Raw genomic sequence first — 22,779 nt, forward strand, 5'->3', positions numbered from 1 at the left:
TCACTGCTTCTTCTTTGTGGACAGCATTCAGACTCAGAGAAGAACAGAATTCATTTAGCTGGTCCCTATCCAGCATCAAGTGTCCCTATTGGACAGAGCTCTCTTCAAAGGCACCTCTTCACCTAGAGGTGGCTGTCTGTGCCTCAAGTGCCAATCCCTTGTCTGGTCAATCCTTGCTAAGTGGGTGGACACAGAGGACAAAGCACAGTGGCCACTGTTATGTACAGTGGTTTAAAAGGGCCAGAGGCATGGCAGGCACTTGAAGGTTTAGTCTCCTTTCTAGCATCTTGGGTTCCCTGGATAATGACTTAAACTGACTTTTTATTCCTGTCCTTCAGCTTTTCTTTGGACTCTATAGGGTCTTCAGTGACCAATGTAAATTCCTTTATCTCAGTCCAACCCAAGAAGGGCTCACTGACCACAACAGAAAAGCCCACAAATGTCCAGGTGTTCTTTCGTGCAAAAAAGGAAGTGAAGATTGAGCACCAGCCCATCCTGCGATGTCAAGTAAGAGAGCTCAAAAGGAGAGGTGACTTGGTGACTGGATTGTTGGATTCCTGTGAGAAGAAGGAAATGTGGTCTAAGCCACACTTAAGGGTTGGGGGATGGGGGTGGGAAGGAGAGCGGTCCAAGCTGGGTCAGGTGGGAGTGTGCAGAGTCATAAAGAGGACCAGAGAGGAAATGTGCCCCCAGATCTTTAGGGGAGCACCAGAGACAGGAAAGCTGAGTTCAATCATGCAGTACCAAAGGTGAGTGGGGAACTGAAAACAGGAGAAAAAGTTGGTCCGTATTGATCCAAGGCAGACACATAGTAAACTCTATGTAAGTATTTGCTATTATTATTGTTGCTACTATAATATAAAGAGAATGAACTTGGTTTTGTATCAATGATAAAAGTAGGGAATGAAGTAGACAGTCATGGGAATTCTGGAGACATGCTGGTGCCTGATATCTTCCCAATCTTTCTTTCCTTTTTAGATTATTGAGCCTAGTATTGTGGAAGGAGGTGAGATCATTGCCAGCATCCCAATTAAGATTTCTGTGAATGCAGTATTCTCCAAATACAACATCAGCCCTTCCACCATGATCAACTTTGGGGCTTTGATCTGTGGCACTCGTAAAAGCACCACCTTCACCATAGAAAACCAAGGTGTTACTGACTTCAAGTTTGCCCTTTATAAGACGACGGGAGAGAGCCCCATTCATCAAAAGAAAGTGTAAGACAAGTATTTACTTAACTCATGCCATTCCCTGGTTAATTAGTGCTTTATCATTTACAAAGAGCATTCATATATTCTGTTTAAATTGAACCAACCCCGTTTTGTGGGTGAGGGCTCTAAAGTTAGAAATGGCTCATCCAAGATCATACAGGAAGTCATCAGTAGATCTTGGTCATCTCCTGACTCCAGATTTCACACATTTCTAACTGCTCCCAAATACATGATAAATTTTAGTTTGTAAATGTTTCTGCTTGGGAGTCTATCTGTTTATAATTCTCAAGGGCTTCCAACTTTATTTTGACTTTCTAATTATTTTTTAAAATAAGATCACAGCATTTATTATGTAATTGTTTTATATTTTTGTGGATATCCTTTTAATTTTGGCAAAGTTTGAACACATTAAGATATTTCTGCTTAAATTGTCTAATGTTACCACACCTTCCTGGGGGTGTACTCTTGCTTCCTTAATCAGAGCCAGCCATATTAGACATGCAAGATCTAGGGAAAGTGAGAGCTTCAGCAAGTCCGGCTCTACTAAAGCTGCCAAGTTCTCTGACTCTGTTCAAAAAGAAGTAAATACCACCAACCAGGTGAGTGCCCTTTTCCTTGCTCACAGAAACCCAGCGAAGACACCTCCCAACTAGCTCTCTCAACCACATATCGCTCTAGGATAGCAGGGACTTAAGTCTACATGAAGGGAATGTTAAGTAATTATGTTGAAATGTCATTTTCATTTTAACATAAGGTGTTGTGATTTAATTTGGAGATTCTCTTTTGCCTTAAAACCTTCACTGACTCCCCATTGCCTTAAAATCAATTTTAACTCTGTATGTATTTAATCAAGAATCATTTGTTCATAAGAAACAGAAGCCCATTCAAACTGGCTTAAATAAAAGGAGATCTGAGATTTCCTTTCCAGTGGGACAAAGGTGTGTCAGTGGAGACACCACATGGAAAGCCTTGACTTTCACCCCCACCTGGTGGCAGTGAGGTCTCTGGATCACTGTAATAGTGTCAGAGGAGGCATCATGGTTATGAGGCCACCAGTTCCCTCCCCTCACCCCCCAGTGGAGCATTTGCAAAGTACACCTACCCCCTCCCAGCTAGGGAGGAATCAGTTGAGGCCCAGTTGAGAACTAGTGGAGGCCTAGTCTTTATTGATAAATATTTTACAATGAAATAGAGTAATGGTTTGGGGGGAGGGGATAAAAATTCTAGCAGACTCTCAGTCTCTCTCAACCTGATCTCCTGGCTCCTGGCTTCTGCCTTCTTGCTGGACACCTTGGACAACAAGGACTTGGTGGGCAGCCCAGGCCTGACCGGCCATGCAGGTCCTGTCTTGGATCCATTGCTGCCCTTGCCCCTATCCCCACCCAGCATTAATGAGGAGCCCAAGTGGAGAACCTGGACTACTGCTTCCACCTGGCAGTAATGAAGTGGTGACCCTCCCAACTTCCCCTGACAAGGTGGTGTCAGAGAAACCCAGCTCAAACAGAAAGCTTAAGTAAGATCCAAAATGTTATAAGATAATACCAGAGTGTTCAGGTTTCAACTGAAAATCACTTGTCATACCAAGAACCAAACTGAATGAAAACAGACAATCAATAGATGCCGTCATGAACATGACAGAGATGTTATAATTAAACAACAAAGATGTGAGAGCAGCCAACATAAAAATGCTTCCATGAGTAATTATGATCCTGTTTGAAAGAAATGAAAAAATAGAAAATCTTAACAAAGAAAATACAAAGAACAAAATGTAAATTTTTGAGTTGAAAAATAAATAATCAAAATTGAATATTCTCTGGTTGGCTCAACAATAGAATAAAGAGGACAGAGGAAAGAATCAGTTTATTTGAAGACAGAAAAATAGAAATTGCCTGTATTACTTTCCTATTGTTGCTGTAAAAAAAATTACCTCAAAGTTAGCATCTTAAAGAAACAAAAATGTATTGTCTGTAGATCAGAAACTTGACACAAGTATCACTAGGCTAAAATCAAGGTGTCATCAGCACTGAGTTCCTTCTTGGAGACTGCAAAGGAGAATTCATTTTCTTGCCTTTTCCTGCTTCCAGAGGTGACCTGTATTCCTTGGCTCATGATCCCTTCCTCCATTTTGAAATTGTGGCTCAAGTCCTTCTCAAATCACATCACTCTGACCTCTTCTATAGTAGCATCTCTCACTAACTCTGTTCTGTCTGCCTTTCCATTTTTAAGAACTCTTGTGATTACATTGGGCCCACCAGGATAATCTCTCAGTTTCTTTGTAGATGTGGTTAACTTAACCACATCTATAAATCCCTTTTGCCAGGTAAGATAACTCATTCATAAGTTCCAGAGATTATGAAATGGACATCTTTGGGGAACCATTATTTTACCTACCACATTACCCAATCTAAGCAACAGAAATAAGCTAAAAAAAAAAAAAAAAAAAAAAAAAAAAAGTTAACAGAGCCTCAGGGACCTGTGGAGCTATAAAAAAGATCTAAAAGCAATGTTATTAGAGTTCCTGAAAGAGAGGAAAAAGAAGGCAGGGCTTAAAAAGTTCTCAAAGAAATAATATCTAAAACCTTCCCAAATTTGGCAAAAGATATAAACCTAAAGATTCAGGAAGTTGAGCAAACCGCAAACAGGACAAATGTAAGAAACCTATGCCAAGACATATTATAGTCAAACTTCAAAAAACTGAAAACAAAGAAAATATATTGAAAGCAGTGAGAGAAAAATGACACCTTACTATAAGGGAAAAATAATTTGAATGGCAGTGGATTTCCTATCAGAAACCTTGGAGGCCAGAAGAAAATGGCACAACATTATGCAAGTGCAGAAAAAAAATAACTGTGAACCTGGAATCCTATATCCAGGAAAAAACATCCTTCAGGAATTAATGGGAAATCAGGCATTCTCGGATGAAGGGAAACTAAAAGAATTTGTTTCCAGCAGACTTCATCTAAAAGAATGGCTAAAGGAAGTCCTCTAAACAGAAAGTAAATGAAAAGGGGTAAAAGAAGAAAATCATCAGAAATATGGATAAATATAAATAGATTTCCTACTCTTGGGTTTTCTAATGTTTGTCAGTCAAAGCAAAAAATTATAACACCATTATTATTATTATTCTAAATGTATTTAAAGGAGATAGTTTAGGCAATTGTAAATGTCACAGGGTGAAAGGAACATGAGGTTTCTATACTTCATTCAAACTGACCAATAGACCATGTTGTTATATGTATGTAATATAATACCTAGAACCACCAATAAAACATAACTCTACAAAGAAATAAGTTCAAAACCATTATAGATAAATCAAAATGGAATTCTAAAAAAATGTTTACATAGCCCACAAGAAGGCAAGGAAAAAAAACAGAAAAAATGAAGAAATAAAAAATAATAAAGTGGAAGACTGAAGCCCTAACATATCAATAATTAATTAAAGGTAAATGGCCTAATTATACAAATTAGAGACAGAGATTGGCAGAATGTATTTTTTTAAAATGACCCAACTATGTGCTGTCTACAAGAAACTCACATCAAATATAATTATATACACAGGCTGAAAATAAAAGGATGAATAGATAAACCATGCAAACATTAACTGAAAGAAAGTAGGCTCTATTAATATCTGATAAAATAGACTTCAAAGGAAAGAAACTTTTCAGAGACAGAGAAGGACATTATATAATAATAAGCCAATCCACCAGGAAGACATAGCAATCCTAAATATGTATGCAACAAATAACAGAACTGCAAAATAAGTGAAGCAAAAACTGATGGAACCAAAGATTAGAAAATCCACAATTATAGTTGGAGACTTCAACACTCCTCTCTCAACATTTGACAGAACTAGACAGAATACAATCAGCAAGGATATGGAAGACCTAACAACACCATCAACCAACAGGATCTAATCAACATCTATAGAAGAACCCACCTAAAACAGTGGAATATACATTCTTCTCAAGTGCCCAGGAAACATTACTAAAATGGACCATGTCCTTGGTCCTGAAACAAAACTCAACTAATTTAAAATCATGCAGTGTACTTGCCAACCCCAATGTAATTGAAGTAGAAACCCATAGAGAAAAATAACAGGAAAACTTCCAAACACTTGGAAACTTAACAATACACTTCTAAATAATCCATGGGTCAAAGACAAAGACTCAAAGGAAATCAAAATATACATTGAACTCAATGAAAATAGAAAGACAACATATCAAAAAATTGGGGACAGGTAAAGCAGTGCAGTACATTAGAAATGCATACATTTTAAGAGGAAAAGTCTCAAAACAGCAATTTAAGCTCTATTTCACTAATGTAGAAAACTAAATAAAAGTAAAACCAAATCAAGAAGGGGTAAGGAAATGCTAAAGATAAGAGCATAAATCAATGAAATTGTAAAACAGAAAAACAATAGGAAAAAAAATCAATGAAACAAAGAATTGTTTCTTTAAAAGCAAACAGCATCTACAGGACAACCCACCTAAAACAGTAGAATATGCATTCTTCTCAAATGCCCAGGATACATATACCAAAATGGACCATGTCCTTGGTCATGAAACAAAACTCAACAAAGAAAAAAAGCAGAAGTTGGTTGGAAGTTGGCCTGTTAAGATCAGGGTCCCCACCTACCCTTGTGGCAGAGTCTGGTGATGGTACAGTAGATGCCCAGAGAAGGACCTCCTAAGCCAATTCCTCTTTAACACCTTTCTGAAACAGAGCAAGGGAAGAAAGCACCTAAGAAGCAGAGGAGAACATGCTAACATTCCATTTTTTTAGCACTCATTCTGTGCCAGATGCTATGCTCTCATGTAATCCTCCAGCAATATTTGAGGTAGGGGCTTCAGCCCCCATATTATGGATAAACAAACTGAGACTCAGAGAATTTGTCCAAGTTCAAACAGTTAGTACTTAGCAAGGATGGGATTCAAACCCAGGAGTATATGATTCAAAAGGCCATAATCTAAACCACTCATCTATTCTGTCCCCCTCCATTGCTAGGTTCCCACCAAGTGTTATGGGATGTGGATAATGTCAGCTCCTTTATACTCCCTTATATAATGATTGGTTAGAAGGAATGGAAGGAATATGCATGTATAGAAGCACTGAGAAAGCCCCCATCCGTGAAGACGTCCCAGCTATTGCTGTACAGTCACCCAGACCCTCCCTCTTTTCAGGAGAAGAGTTGAGACCCAGAGCGTGCTTATGGGGAGGGGCCCCCACCTGTCCCTCTTGATACCATCTCACAGCTCTGGTTGAGGGTGTCAGGCTCTGTTACCCACTCTGCCTCCATCCCTCTCATTCTCTCCAACCCTTGTCCCACAGGCTCGCTTCTCCCATGGCATGTTCACCGTGTACCCTGGCTTTGGCTCCGTCCCATCAGGAGGACAGCAAGTCATCACCGTTGACTGTGTGGCTGACCCTGTGGGAAGGTGTGAGGAGTTTATAGCTATAGATATCTCCGACCGAGATCCAAGAGACCAGCCTGCTGGCATCCCTTACACTCTGTTGGCTGAAGCCTGTCTGCCAGGTACTGGGCACACAGATTGGACACCTCTTGAAAGACCTTTGTAAAAACCCCTAGGCAAATCTCTTCAAAGGTGTGCCACAGACATGGCTAGGCTGCTTCCTTTGTGACTTTAGAACATGTATGTTCTTTCCTCTAGTGTCATTAGCCATATTTTTCATTAAGGACCTACAAGGCATGCACATTCGAGCAGGGATGTGCATCTTTAAACTTCTAGCCCTCCTGAGTCTGTGCTGGATTCTTGGATGAATGCTGTTATCTGGGTGAGATGGGATACGGCACAGAACCCAGGCACACTGGATCCTGCTTATAGACAGGCTACTGCCTGCAGGCAATATGTGCCTAGAAGACAATAGTCACCGAGCACACCATAACTTTTCATTAGGCTCAGGCTCCAAGCCCCACTAGCTCAAATGAACTCCTTTTGCTTTGGCTAGAGGCACCCTGAAGCTTTGAACCAAGGGCCCAATGCCTCCTCCCCTCCTAGGCCGACCCCAGATCTCAGGTCTTATACCTCCACATCTCAGATCTTACTTGAGAATAAAAAGCTGGTCTAGGTATGGTGAACAGCAAGAACAGTACAAAAGCAGGAGAGAAGATAGAATTTGTCACATCACTCACAAACCCTTGTGTGAATTCCCCTACCTCTCCTGTATGATTCTCTTTTGTCAGAATCCAAACCTCCAAATTAGGAATTACAGAGAGCCAGGAATCTGGCAGCCAGGCATCGTCTCACAGTCTTCCTTCCATCCCCCAGCCTTTGTGACTGACAACAACATCTTGATATTTGAGGAGCACCAGATCTGTACCAGTCCCAACCTGTACCAGATTCTGCAGACCATAGAGAGTGGGGGACTGTACGTGGAGGACGAGAACAAGTTCATCTTCTGCAACGTCCTAGTGGGCCATCGGGCCAGTGCTCGGTTCAAAATCTGCAACGTGGGAAAGATTGCCTGTGATGTGAATGTTGTGGTGAAGCCTGTCTCCAATAAGGTAAGATGCTCCAGATGGCCACTGAAGAAAGAGCGTAAAGCCCGGGAAAGGGCTCTTAGACATCCCTGCTCTAGAACCTCTATACGTAAGTGGGAACTATCTGACTGGACCATACATTTGTCCCAGTGGGCATCTCCTCTAGGTACCTCCTAGATAAACAGGTTCATACTAATCAGAAATTAATTCATCCATCAAACACTCACTGTGTGCCTACAATAGACAAACACTGTGGGGAAATCCAAAGATGAACACCAACTTCAAACAGACCTGACTCAAGTTGCACATGCTCCTAGTAACAGAGATTTGGAGAGTGTCAAAGTACAAGGTAAGATGAAATGATGAACATTTATTGAGCCCCTCATATGTTCCAGGCACTGTGCTAAAAGATTTATATTTATGTCTTCTTTTTCTCCTTGCAGCAACTATTTAAAAGTTGATTATCTCCATTTTTACAGTTAGGGAAACTGAAGCTTAGAAAGGCTAAATTCTTCCCCTAGGTGTCAGAGCCTGGGGACATAGGGCTAGGTTTGCAGCCAAGCTTCATCCAAGTACAATGTAAATAGTAAGTGTCCATCTTAGGGTCTGCCAGACTTGAAACTGCCTTTACTCTCTGAATAAGATCCTACCAAGATCTTTTTTTCCTCACAATGGAACAGAAAATTCAGGATACTATGAGAGAGGGCTTAGGAACAGGTTCCACTCATCCTTAATTTCCAATGAATTTTGCTGCAAATATTGCCTAGTCTCATGTCGGCTGCTTCCAGCTCTCTGCCCAAAGGTAGACTTTTGATTGTGGTGGGCTTTGTGCCCCAGAGCTGATGGTGCTCACTGGGTGATGGCAGAGAGAGGTCACAGAGGGGGTCCTCAGCCTACAGCCAAGTATAAAGTGTGTGTTCCCAGGTGACTGTTGCAGTGGGACAGTGTTGGACAGGAGCTATTCTCAACCCTAACAATATCCAGTCATTACTCTCTGGCCTCATTTGGGACACTGAAGGGCAGGTTTTTTATTTTTCTCCACCAGAAAAATAAAAACTGAGCAAGCCTAATTTTTAAACAAAGAGATACTTTTAGTAGGGGATTTGCAGACCTTATTTGTTCTCCTCTCTAATTCACACACTTGAAGGCTCTCTTGGAAAGAGCAAAGAAACCTTAGTGCCCTCAGCTTAAGAACAAGAGGGAATAGTCAGTCTTGAATCCCACCTGCTTCCCATGAGAATGAAACATCTTTTTGAGGCCATGCCAGGGGTCTCAGGCCCCATGTTGTAGATTTTCCCTGCAGTCTACTCATGACACTGCCACAAGAAGGGAACAAATGAATTGCTATGGGAGGTTGTTCTAGCTATGGCTCTTGGAGTTGCAAGGATCAGAAACCCACTCAGCCCAAACAAAGCAGTTTGCTGCAATGAATCTCAGACACAAGGTCAGAACATATCATGCAGCCAGACTTTTTTGGAACTGAAACTGTCACCTGAAATCCAGTCTTCAAAAGACCTTCAGGTACTGTGTCCCTCTTTCAGGGACCACGTGTGGTCTCTCACTTGAGGTGCCTCCACTTCTCTCCATGCGTTTGCTCCTTTCTCTAGTCTGGCTTCCTTATCATGCATGTGGTTCAACCTGAGCTCCCAGCTCAGATCCACTTCAGCAAACACCAACAATCTCTGAGCCTATTAATTTCAGGGAGGGAAGGAAGAAAGAAGGAGAGGCGGGAGGATCAGACAGACAGAGGAGAGAAAGAAAGAATATCTGACTGGCTTAGTTCAACTGTTATCATGGATCTAGCCAAGTCCAGCCAGCTATTGCTCAGGGGAGGGTCCCAGGGTATCTAAGTCTCAGAGTATCTCTTTCCAAGAGCCATGACCATACAAGCAATGTGGCATGTCTTCCACAAAGCTTAGAGCAGGAAGCATTCTCAACAGGTGCAGTCGAGCAGCAAGCCCTGTGTAAATAGCTAACACTCACTGGTCACTCTCCCTCCCCAGGCCATTGCTCGCATTATCGACATTTTTGAAGTGGAACCCAACAAATTGTGTGTTGCCAGTCGTTCACATGCCTTTGTCACAGTGTCCTTCACTCCGCAAACCATGCAGACCTACCAGTGTATTTTTGAGGCCACGCTGGATGGCTTGCCCAGGTACCAGCTCCCCAGCTCCTTCTCCTGCAGCAGGGCTGCAGTCCACACTCTCTGTGGAATGCCATTCCTGACAGACCAGGCTGACGGGCTGTGATCTTTCTGTTCCCTGCAGCAACCTGGCTAAGAACCGAAGCCTCGTGTTTGATATCATTGGAGAAGGGAACCTCCCTCGTGTGACCGTTGTGCGGCCACTTCTCCATAACCAATCTGGAAACCCTTTGCTCCTCTTTAAGAGGCTTCTGATTGGGCATTCAGAGAAACTGCCTCTCATCCTCAAGAACAATGGCACCATCCCTGCCCAGGTAACACTGGGAGGAGAAGCAGGGGATAGAAAGGGGAAGAACCATTCAGAAGTTAATCTTACATCAGTGTCTCTCCTATCCTAATATGCCCACTTCTTTATGGTTCTCATACACTAATCTGTGTGTAAGACATGGGACATGCAGAGGGGGAGCAAGCATGGGTCACTGCACTCAAAGAATGTAGGAGAAAAGATTGCACAGCATATCAATAACTACCTGCAAGCAGCAAGCAAGGATATACACCAAGCTGAGGGAGTAGGATTATGAGTATTCTCAGTCTCTCCTTTATTTTTTCATCTTTTTCTGTAAATGAGCATTGCTTTTGGATAAGGAATAAAAACAATAAAAGAATCCTTATTAGAGGTGGGAAATGCAACATCTGAAGGGACTTTTAGTTCAATATATAAATTATGCTTTTATTTAACAAGAAAAAGTAAGTGATAAATTTTGTAAGTGTTATACAAAGGACTGTAGGATTTTTTAAAGGGACTACTTCCTTTGATCTAGGGAACCAAGGAAAAAATTCACTGAAGTAATGACTTTTGAGCTGGGCATTGAAAGATAGCTAAGTTCCAGCAAGTGGGCATGGGAGTGAGTTCATCTCAGCTGGAAAGAGGGAATTTCAAAGGCACAAAAGCAAGGAAATAAAAAGCCTAAGGTACAGGCAGGGACCAGTAAGCCATCCAGCTTGGTGGGAATAATAGCGTTTAGGAGGAGAAACAATGGGAGATAAAAATAGAAGGGTAGAGTAAGGGAAGGGCTTGTAGAGAGCTTTGTATTAAATGTATATTTTAAACCACACAGGCTATTATTATTACTATCACCATCATCATCATCATCATCATCATTTTTACATTTAAGGCTCATTTAGATTTATTCACATTTACCGTTTTTCTTGCTCTTCATTCCTGCATCCCCAACTTTCCGTCTGAGATACTTTTCCTTCAGACTGAAGAATACTCTTTACTATTTACTTAATTCGGGTCTGCTGACGGTGAGTCCTCTCTGTTGTTTTTTGTTTGTTTGTTTGTTTGTTTGTTTTCATTTCTATTTCCCCTTCATTTTACAATAATTTTTACTGGATATAAAATTCTGGGTTGGCAATTTTTTTTCAGCAAATGGGGCTATTACTTCAGTCTATTCTGATTTACATTACTACTAATGAGATGTCAGCTAAAGTGTCTAAATGATGCTTCTTTTAATGCAATCTACCTTTAAAAAATAATAATAGTTAACATTTATTAGGCTAAGAGCTTTACAGGGTGTTTTAGTTTTCTAGGCTATTCCACCAAATACCATAAAATAGGTTGACTTAAACAATCGGAATTTATCAGCTTATGGTTTTGAGGCCAGGACATCAAGCCAGCATTAAAGCAGTGCTTTCTTGCCCGAGGCCAGCTGCTGGTGATCCTTGGCTTCTCTGCCACATGGTGGTGTCTACTGGTCTCTGCCTTCCCTTCTGGGTTTCGTTGTTTCAGCTTCTTGTTTCTCTGGCTATTTCTCTTTGTCTGAGTTTCATTCTCTTATAAAGGACTCCAGTAAGAGGATTAAAACCCATCTTGATTGAGGTGGGTTCATACCTTAACTGAAGTAGCCTCATCAAAAATCCTACTTACAACCATGGGAATGGATTATGTCTAAGAACATGTTTTTCTGGGGTACATACAGTTTCAAACCACCACACATGGATTACTTCATTTTATATTACAACAAATCTTTGAGGTAGGTGCTATTATTTCACACCTATTTTACAAACGAGGGAAGTAAGGCCCAGTAAGTTCACGTAGACAGCTAACAAGGGTCAGCTGTTCAGACCCGGAGCCTTATGCCGAAGCCCGTGTTTACTGAGCTCTTGACTACAAACCAATCCAATAAGTCCCATAAGTTCACCTTCAAAACTTCTCACATCAGCTACTTCTCACCCCCACCACAGCTACCACCCTGGTCCAGTCACCATGATCATTATTCCACACTATTACAGATGGCTCCTAACCGGTTCCCCACTGCCACTCCTTGTCTCTGAACAGTCCATCCTCACACAACAGCCTGAGTGGTCTTCTAAGTCTTAAACATGTTGCTCTCCTGCTTATTTCTCCAGCAGCTTCCCATCACAGGCCCTAAGTGAGCTGGCCCCTCCCTACCTCGGCAACCTGGTCTCTTCTCACTCACTCTCTTGCCTGGAAAGTTCCAGTCACATGGGCTTCATTCTGAATAATACAAGCGCACTTTCCACTCTCGCACTCTTCCACTGGCTATTTTCCTATTTCAGAAATGCTCTTTTTTATCTTCCAATGGCTCTCTCCTCTTCCTTCAGCCCTCTGCTCAAATAACCACACTCCCCTTGACTAACTTTCAACTTATTCTGGGAGGGGTGGGGATGGTGTGCATATGTGTATACAAGGAGGAGGCAACTTGCTGTTACATCTCCTCAGCCACATCTTTATATAGTTTATTATTCCTTAGGGCTGGTCATTTCTGTTTTCATCTGTTATCTTTGAATTTTTCATAATTTCAGTCTCTGAAGATAGCTTATCTTGAAAGATGGTTCCCTCAACACATTGACCAACATAATTTCTCCACTTTGACGATGAAACTGAAGTGAAAAGAAATGAAGTGAATTACCTAGAATCACTAAGCTAATGAGTGGCAAGACTGAAACTTAAAATTTTAAGTTCCATTCAGTGCTTTTTCACTCTGTTCACATTTGTTAGTAAGCAGTTTATTAGCAGACAAGTTATGTATCAATTTCAAGCTCAAAATACTGCTTTTTATATTTATAGAGCACTATTCAAAAGAATCTTTTTAAAGCAATTTTACATCCATTTTCTCATTTTTCTCATAAAATATCCATGTAGATAAGAGATCAAATTACTTCCATCTTACAGATGAAGGGAGCACAAAGAGGTTAAGCAACTGAAAACATAGGTCCTGAGTTCCAGTTGTGATATTTTTCCATTAAACTATTCTGGCTAACCAAATAACAACATTCAAATAAACTATCAATACACAAAAGACCTGGGATGAATTAGAACTGTTAAGAAAAGTATAACTACACTACACTTGGGGTTTATTTAAGGGCCGTCATAAGGAGACAGCATATATATTAAGATTCCCTTGTCTGAAAAGGATAAGGTCAAGAAAGAACATACCAGAATCACAAAATTATAAAAGTCACAGATAAAGAAAGTCTGGATCAACAAAGCACTCTTTAAAAAGAGGCAGACATGGCTGTTAATGAAGTTAGAATATATCTAATCTTTAAAATGAATATTAGGGAGCCAACAGGACATTCTAAAATGAGAGAGTACACGTGTGAGCATCAATTCCATGTTCCTAAGATCAAGGCAAAAGATTTGAACATTTATCCTATAATTTAGTGTAAATAAAATCCCTATTCTTTTTATAATCTGAAAGCATGATTTTTGACCATAATAAATGATTATACCCAGCAAACTGCACCTGACTTAAGAATCTGTTCCATCCACTTTTCTTGGGGTTGATTTTGCCTTACAGAGAACAACCATTTTACAATTTCTCTTCCCTCTCCCAAGATCTTAAAAATAATCAAGAATTATGTAGAAATACACAAAGTCCTATATCAAGTAATACATGAAAAATAGAAGTCAAAATGATGTATGCACATTGGCAGCAAGTACACTGGTATACTCTGTACCAAATGACACTACAGAGTTTACAAACTCGGTAAACTGGTGATGTAGGACAGTAGTTTCCAAGGAACATACTTAATCAAACCCTCAGAGTGCCCTAGAAACCTATATTTTTAACAGAAGACCAAGTGATTCTAGGCTTTGACTGAAAGTATGGTATACGAAAAGCAATTCTAACCTTACCATGTGTGCCGGTTTGAGTGTATTGTGTCCCCCAAATGCCATTATCTTTGTGGTCTTGTGTGGGGCAGGCGTTTTGGTGATGGTTGGATTTGCTTGGAATGTGCCCCACCCAGCTGTGGGCAATGATTCTGATGAGATGTTCCCATGGAGGCGTGGCCCCACCCATTCAGGGTGGGCCTTTATCGGTGGAGCTATATAAATGAGCTGACTCCGGGGGAGGAAAGAGAGTGCAGCTGGGAGTGATGTTTTGAAGAGAAGCAAGCTTGCTAGAAAGGACCATCCTGGGAGAAAGCCGTTTTGAGGCCAGAGCTTTGGAGCAGACGCCAGCTGCCTTCCTAGCTAGCAGAGGTTTTCCAGACGCCATTGGCCATCCTCCGGTGAAAGTACCCGATTGCTGAGGTGTTACCTTGGACGCTTTGTGGCCTTAAGACTGTAACTGTGTAGTGAAATAAACCCCCGTTTTATAAAAGCCTATCCATCTCTGGTGTTTTGCATTCTGCAGCATTAGCAAACTAGGACACCATGTGTCAGATTAAATATGCAATAATGTTAAATTATAAGTCATGTAATTGAACAAAAAAATTTATACAAAATATTAACTGATGTCCAAATACACTATGGTTTAAAAATGAGATAAAATGGAATTGTGTATATGTAGTTATATTCATAAAGTATGCTAACCAAAAGCTATTTAATAATGTGAAACGTTAATGGCAAATCTAATTACAAGTGAAGGTGTTATTCTGAATTCACGTCTCATTGAGTCTCAAAAACTACCAATCTTTTAGTCCTTTTCTTGTACATTACTCTGTATCCACATTCTCTACATCTGATTGTATCCCTGGATTTTATTCCATTTTCTGTGTGGCATTCTCCACAGATATAGATCATTGGCTGCTGTTTTGGGGGTTGCATGTCCTTCTGAGGTCACTGTTAGTCTGCAGCACAGAGAACCCCTCTCACTCAGGGATTGCAAACAGTACCCAGCTCAAGGCTCTGAACTTTTTTTCCTCTAGGTGATTTTTAGATTTTCACTTTATGTTTGTTCTCTGAAGTTTCACTGTAATGTATCTATGCACAGATTTCTTTACATTTATCCTCCTTCAAATTCTTACTTGGCTTCTTGATTCTGTAGCTTAACATCTTAAAGTAATTTTGGAAAATTCCTAGACATGTCTTCAAATATTGCTTGTATTCCCATCCTCTCTCATCTGTCCTTCTGGAATGTCAATTAAATGTATCCTTTTCACTGTATCCCCTACATGTCTTAATCTCACTGTATTTGCTATCATTTTGTCTCTGAGCTTCATTCTGCATAATTTCTTCTGACATCTATCTTCAGTACATTAACTCTCCCTTTAGCGGTATCTATTCTAGCTGTTAAATGTTTCCACTAAGTCCCTAATTTATTATATTTTTCATTTATACAATTTATATTAGGTTCTTTTTCAAATCTTCATAATCACTTTTTATAATTTCCAGTTCCATGCTTGAATTGTCAGGCTTGGCTTTTAGTTCTTGAATGCCATAATTATAACTCTTTTTCAGTTTATGCCAGATAATTCCAAAATCTGACATCCTTATGGTTCTATTTCTGATATCTGCTGTTTCTGGTCATTCTTGCTCTAATGTTTCTGTCTCCTCATGTGCCTGGTTATCTTTTGATCATATGCTGGGAAACATATTTGAAAGGTTATCTAAGGACACTAGAAATTCAGGATCACCTTAAGGCAGTTTAGTGAGATTTTCTGGATCACTCAGATGACTCAGAGCAGGACTGCTGTCCTTGGGATGCTTGTTTATATCCAGTTCACCTTTGGTCTGTTGCAGCCCTTGGAGGTCCCATCCCAGAGCAAAGGAAGGAATCCCACTCCTCACAGTCTTAGTGTCTGACTTCTTCCCTCTTAGCATTGGGACCATATTTTGCCTCTCCCATATTGGCAAGTGTCCCAGGTCAAAATTAGTCCAGAATGTTAGGCTGACCTATTTGGTTTTCCATGCCCTCCCAGATCTTGGTTGTGTTATTCTTCATTCTCTTTTTAGCTCTGTGATACTTTTAAGATTTTCTTATGTATTTAATCTAGCATGTCTTGAGTTCACATTACTCAGTTTAACATTACCCTGCATTGTTTTCATTATTTTGGCTTTCTAAAATGTTTTACCAGCTAGTTCAGCAAATTCCTGCCCATCTACTCTCCTGTTGTAATTTTTCTTAACAATTTTTACCCATTTAGCATCTCGGATGAACTTTAGAATTATTTTATAATGTTCCTCAAAAACATCCCATTGGGAGACCTATTAATTATTTGGGAAGAATTTCTACTCTATTTCAGCTCTCTACAAGAAATAATATTTAGTATTCCCTTCTTTAGATCTTTTTATGTCAGTATTTTTTCATATAATTCCTTCATATACTTTCTTATTAAGGTTATTTCTAAATACATAATGGCTTTTACCTCAGAAGCTTCCCATGTGATATCACCATTTCTTTCTTCTTCCTCAACCCTCATTTTTAATATTATTCAATCTTGTTTATGATGGCGCCAGTATTACTACCTACTAAAAATGTCTTCTGATTTACTCATACCTAAAATCAGATACATGGCTTTAGTCTTTTCTTCCTTTCAATGGGCTGGGGAAGCACCCCTTTTCTCCAAGTAGGTCTGATGCTCACCTTGGTTTTCCTCATATCTCAGTAATATGCTCAACATTACACTATCAGTATCAATGTCAATGTATAGTACCTGGAGATATTGGCTTTAACTAGTTTTAGGAACTCAAATTCATACAAATCCTTATAGAATTATGATTATTCATTTCCATTTTATTAGTCTGGCATATATTTCCTGACTGCCTCTAAAAATAGCATTTTAGATCCAAATACCTAGATCCACCAATTTTAACATTTTGCTACATTTCTATATCATTCTATCCATCTATCCATCTATCTGTTCATTTTCTGAAGTATAGGTTGTATAAATCATGCTCCTTGAACACTTAATACTGCTATGTATATTTCCTAAGCACAAGGATATTCACTTATATATCCACCTTAAGTACAGTTATAAAGTTCAAGAAATTTAACATTGATATAAAGCTTCCATTCTATATTCCAGTTGTTCATATGTCTCAATTATGTCCCTTTGAGCCTTTTCTCCTTCCTTGCTAGATCCCATTCAGGATCATATATTGCATTTAATTGTCATTGTCTTTTCATTGCTCTTCCTTTTCTAAATTTTGGGAACATGAATACAACGTAAACTTTCCCATGTCAGCCACTCCCAAGCATTCCATTCAATGGGATTAATTGCATTCACAATATTGTGGTACCCTCACCACCTTTCATTACTAAAACTTTCCCATCTTCCCAAACAGAAACTCTACACCCATTATGCATTAACTCCCCATTCCCCCTTCCCCCTGCCCCTGGCAACCTGTACTCTAGTATCTGTCTCTATGAGCTTGCATGTTCTGATATTTTCTTTGTAGTTATCATGGGGCTTAAATTTAACATCTTAAATCTATAACACTCTCATTTGCTTTGATACCAACTTAACATCAATAGTTTACATAAACTGTGTAACTGTATCCCTCATCTCCCCACTTTTATGTAATCCTAGTCACAAATTACATGTTTCTACATTATGAGTCCAAAACCACTGATTTATCATTACATTTTATGCATTTGCCTTTTAGATCATGTAGGAAGTAAAAAGTGGAGTAACACACCAAAAATACAATAGTATTGGCATTTTTCATTGCACATATCTTTATTCTCAATGGAGATCTTTGTTTCTTCATGAAACTTCAATCTTTTGTCTATTGTCCTTTCCTTTCAACCTGCAGAACTCTCTTTAACAACTCTTGTAGGGCCAAATTAGTTGTGACAAACTCCCTCAGTTTTTGTTTATCTGGGATTATCTTAATTTATCCCTCATTTTTGAAAGATAGTTTCTCTGAATATAAAATTCTTGTTTGACCATTTTTTACTTTCAGCACTTTAAATGTGTCATCCCATGACATATTGCCTCCATGGTTTCTGAAGAGAAATCAGCAGTTAATCTTATTGAGGCTCCCTTGTACATGGCACATTGCTTCTCTCTTTCATAATGCTCTCTTTTTCTTTGGCATTTGACAGTTTGATTTTAATATGCTGTTGTGTAGGTCTATTTGGGTTTATCTTATATGGAGTTTGTTGATCATCTTGGATGCAAATATTCATGTCTTTCATTAAACTATTTCTTTGAATAGTCTCTCTGCCCCTTTCTTTCATCTCCTTTTTGTGACTCTTTCATCTCCTTCTCCATCAAGCATATCCACAATGCATATATCAGTATGCTTGATGGCATCCCACTGGTTCTTCAGGGACTTCTCTTCATTCTTTCTTCTTTATGCTTCTCAGACTGACTGATTACAATTGTCTTATCTTCAAGTTCACCAATTCTTCCTTCTGCCAGCTCCCATTTGTTTTGAGTCCCTCTAGGGAATTTTAAATTTCTGTTCCAGTGGTCTTCAGCTCTGTTTGTTTCCTTTGCATAATTTCATCTCTCTATATTCTCTTCATGCCCATCTATTGTTTTCCTGGTTTCCTTTTTTTCCTTGTCCTTGTTTTCCTTTACCTCTTTGAACATATGTAGGACCATATTTTTGAAGTCTTTGTCTGGTATGTCCCAAGTCTGATCCTCCTCATTAGTTGCTAATGCTTTAATCTTCTCCTTTGTCTGGGCCTTCACTTCCTCTTTCTTTGCATGCTTTGTAGCCTTTTGTTGAAACCAGGACTTTCTTGTTAATTTAATGTGTTATCGCTAGAATTTACTCTGAGGTATCTGTTACTTAAGCTTGTATCCAGCTACTGTTATAGCATATCTTTCCTTGAATGCCAAGAGCTAACAAAAATAAATAAATACACTAAATAAATAGACAGGTGGAAGAGGAGGAAGAGAAAGAAAACAACTTTCCCAGACTTTGCAGATTGACCTCCTGAAGTGCACTCTTCCAAGGCTTATACATACAATTAGTTTAGAGAATATCTCCACATCAAAGCATAGGGGCCTCCCTGATCCTTTCTGTGCATATGTCATGTCTTTAGCATGTATGTGTGTCCCTAGGAATTTCCCCAATTGCATGGACACATTTACATGGACACAAATACCCCCTCATTCCTAGGAAACAGTTTCCTCACAGTCCCAGAAACTGTACTTTATGTCCTATAGCCAGCCAATCCCTTGCCCCAGGCAGCCACTTGACTGCTTTCCCAGTGTTCTGTAGGAGAGCTCTGTAAGTCACCTCCAGTATGCAGGGCAAGTTTTAGGACAGTTAGTCACGCAGGCCACCACCAGACAGACTGGACCAGACATACAGATTCCCAGTATGTGCACAAGGGTTACTCTGCTCCCTCCAGAACCAGGACCAGGGATCTACACTAGGATTGGGGTGAGGGGCCAGGAGGTGAGCCAGCAAGGGTGCTTGGAGAGCCTACTGCTTTTAAGTAGTCTTTTCCTTGATTTGGCACTCACCCTGTTACTACAGTCCTTTAACTATTTTCGGGAGCTTTGGGAAGGATGCTTCTGCCAGTTCTTGTTGGTTCTTCAAAGCTTCTGTGGGAGGATGGAGCCTTGAAGTGTCTCATTCTACCATCTTGATTGGAGTGGGCTCTCAATAACATTTTGACACTATTTAGCTGTGTTATCTGGAAAGTAACTTATACCCTCTGGGCCTCATATTCTTCACCTTAATAACAAGGGCTGGCCTGACTAGATTTTCTTTTGCTCTCTCCATGTTTAATGTTTATCTATCTTTCCCTTAATAAGACATTTTTTAAAGTGAGCATTAGCCATGATAACTTTTTGAGTACTGCCCCAAACACAACACAGTATCTCACCCCAGACTGGAAACCCATGAGTGCCTAACACTCAATCTTGCTTTCTTCTGCCAGCTGCATGTTGACTTACGGGACAAATTAGGAGTCTTCTCCCTAAAAGGGAAGCCTGATACCTCCTACATCTACATTGTAGAGGAAAACAAACCAAATGTAAAAGGTAAGTGGGAGGAGGGCACTTTCTAGTGAGCAGTACATCTTAGTAGCAGTTTATATTAGGGGATTAACCTGGACCCCATCCAGAGTGGGAGGCCCATTCTCATCATCAATGGTCTCTCTAGCTGAGACTCATTCCCTCACTAGAGCTCCTTTCCCTTGAGTCAAGCCACTATTGAGGCATCTTTCTTTAAACTGGTTCTAAATCATATCTTCTCTTTTCTCTTTGCAGCTAAGAAAGCTCACACCGCCTCCCTCATTGTTTCTCCTGGAGAGACAGCTGCATTTGATGTACTTTTCCACTCCCAGAAGGCTGGGAGAATGATGGGCACCATCCACTTGTCAGTGATCAACAACCAGTATGAGGAGACCGTCATCCACATGGTGGGAGAGAGCTACGAGGACGACATCACTTTGGACAACATCCACGGGCTGGTGACTTCTGCAAGCCAGGAGGTCTCAGATATCTCTGAGGTCCCAGAGATCACTGAGGAAAGGCTTATGGATGACTTTGTGGCAGGTGGGATAACAAGGATCATTTCAAAATAAATAATAGATAAACTAGCTTCCTGAGGAATAAATCTCCTCGTCGTCACTGTATGTTCCTTTGTGTGTGGCTCAGTCACTGCATTTATTCTCCCATTTATTCATGTATTCACTCAGTAAACATTTATTGAGCATTCCGTGCTCATGTGTCAGGCACTACACTAAGTTCTGGAGTGCAAATATTAATAAGAACACTCTCTGCCCTTAAGGAACTTATCATTTGATAACCAAATTTCAGTTCAGCTAGTCATTGAATAAATGTCTCACAGTTTTCCCTGACTATATCCTTTATCTGACTGTGTAGGCATTGTCTGTTCTGTCTGAACAATATATCCTAGATATTCTAAGGGTAAAGATGAGCTTGTTTAATTAGAGAGGGTATAAAGATTTGTGCCACCTCTAGAGTATCATTCTCTACAGCCTCACTACTAAGGCACAGTCTGGGGACCTGTAGCATCAGCATCATCTGGGAGCTTGTTAAAAATGGGGGTTTCAGGGCCCACTCTAGACATACCAATCAGAATCTGCATTTTGACAAGATCTCCAGGTTAACTGTATGCATAGTAAAGTTTAAGAAGTTCTGCTCTACAATCTATCAAGCACTGCAGTGTCATTTGGCTGACTGTATTCTTTGAGGCTGGAAAAAATTTTTACTTTGGAATTTCCAAATATTGGAAAACATTTGTTAAGCACACTAATTGCGTGGCTAACTGTGATGAAGTGAATTATAAACACAGTCCCACAGTTTTTCTAGGAGCATAGTTATAGTCCTGGAATGTAGCTTTTGGCAGGCTATGCAACATGGGTTAAAATAAATGCTTCTCACATATCTGGTATTTCAGTATTTGCTGCTACAGGGTAACATCTCTCTTGTAGGCAGTTAAACCTTGTTATGAAATCAGATTTCATATCTATAGTAAGATTACTTGATTTAGCAAATAAGAATACAAATACTGCATGGGATACACTTATACCAAAAAAAATTATTCATTGCTTATCTGAAATTCAAATTTGACTGGGCCTCCTGTGTTTTATCTGACGACCCTACCTCTTAATAGTATTGTTTCACTCAGCAAATGGAATTTGGGGCCTGTGTTTCCTCCTGTACAAATGGAGGTGAGGGCCAAGACAGATCTGTTGAAGGATGGCAAATGAATGGATGGATGATGGATGGATGGATGGATGGATGGATTCCTCTAGGGAGAAATCTTGCTGTTCAGAGGTTCAAGGTTTTTCAGCATCAACCATCCAAGAAGGGAGGGTTGCGTACATGTGAAGCACAGTGTCTGGTAGATGCTGCCTCCTCAGAGTGGGGCCCTGGAGGAGACCAGGGAGGACTCACCAGCCTTCTGCTTCTGTTCCCTAGCTGCCCTGGTGGACCACATCCAGTTTGGGGACTGCCACATTGGCAACAGCTATAATGTGAGCTTCACAATCACTAATCACAGCCAAGTGACTATGATACGATTTGAATGGCCCGTTTTAGCTACAATTTCCTTCTCCCCACAGGTAAGTAAAAGCCATACACTATTTTCTAAACTCCGTTAGACCTGAACCAAACCCCAATGCTCCCATGGATGGAGGGCAGGCCTCCCCAGGCTGGGAGACAACCCAGGAGCCTCCCTCGCTCAGACCAGGCACCAAAGGGCACTGTTCAGGTCCCTCTGGTCTAAGTAAGGAAGAGCAAAGAATGAAACCTACCAAAGCAATTGCTAGGCTGCTGGTGAGAAATTCCATGAAGGCCTGTATGGATGAATCTTCCTTTCTCAGAGTGTAAACCTGTGTTCCCCAAGATGTGTGTTCTTTGGCACATTAGTCCTGCAAAGGTAGTTTACTAAAAGCTCAAATACTGGTGGTGGGTTCTATGGAAAACTGAGGTTTAGAAAATGTTGCAAGCTATAGCTTTCTCTTAGCGAGTCTCAGTGCCCTTCAGCATATTAAAACCTAGTTAACTTTGTTTAACCTGGATTTTCACAAACTTATTTACCTAGAGAACCCTTTTTCTAACCCCCTTTTTTAGCCTCTTAAATTCTGAATTTTATGAATTGCTGATGGAAGCTCTACGTTGAACGAGGTCTAGGAAAACACTGCAGCAGACCCGACTAGCCTTTGGCCAGCAGTTAGGTTTCCAGACAGCGCACTTCTCGTTCCTAGGACACTGGGGCACCCAGATATACTCAA

General features: G+C 40.3%; 2 protein-coding genes across 10 annotated transcripts in view; one reads left to right on the forward strand and one right to left on the reverse strand.

Moving 5' to 3' along the window:
• Positions 1 to 22,779, forward strand: part of HYDIN (HYDIN axonemal central pair apparatus protein) — a 534,664-nt gene that overhangs the window by 438,780 nt on the left and 73,105 nt on the right. For 6 of the 9 annotated variants that reach the window (XM_037815908.1, XM_037815907.1, XM_037815906.1 and 3 more), the window contains 10 exons: positions 339 to 507; positions 979 to 1,217; positions 1,693 to 1,810; positions 6,540 to 6,744; positions 7,499 to 7,734; positions 9,714 to 9,865; positions 9,978 to 10,167; positions 19,954 to 20,056; positions 20,285 to 20,572; positions 21,965 to 22,107. In XM_037815908.1, the coding sequence (XP_037671836.1) occupies positions 339 to 507; positions 979 to 1,217; positions 1,693 to 1,810; positions 6,540 to 6,744; positions 7,499 to 7,734; positions 9,714 to 9,865; positions 9,978 to 10,167; positions 19,954 to 20,056; positions 20,285 to 20,572; positions 21,965 to 22,107 (1,843 nt within the window). Of the gene's footprint in view, positions 1 to 338; positions 530 to 978; positions 1,218 to 1,692; positions 1,811 to 6,539; positions 6,745 to 7,498; positions 7,735 to 9,713; positions 9,866 to 9,977; positions 10,168 to 19,953; positions 20,057 to 20,284; positions 20,573 to 21,964; positions 22,108 to 22,779 lie in introns of those variants that run through there. The other 3 variants (XM_037815910.1, XM_037815913.1, XM_037815914.1) reach the window with 3 other exon arrangements.
• On the reverse strand, positions 14,775 to 16,707 carry LOC119519040 (DNA-directed RNA polymerases I, II, and III subunit RPABC4-like). Its single transcript, XM_037816519.1, has 2 exons — positions 16,693 to 16,707; positions 14,775 to 14,939 (listed from the first exon to the last, which is right to left on the reverse strand). The coding sequence occupies exons 1-2, from the start codon at positions 16,705 to 16,707 to the stop codon at positions 14,775 to 14,777; spliced, it is 180 nt and encodes a 59-aa protein (XP_037672447.1).

Source organism: Choloepus didactylus, chromosome 22 (genome assembly GCF_015220235.1).
Source record: "Choloepus didactylus isolate mChoDid1 chromosome 22, mChoDid1.pri, whole genome shotgun sequence".
NCBI classification, from domain to species: Eukaryota; Metazoa; Chordata; class Mammalia; order Pilosa; family Megalonychidae; genus Choloepus; species Choloepus didactylus.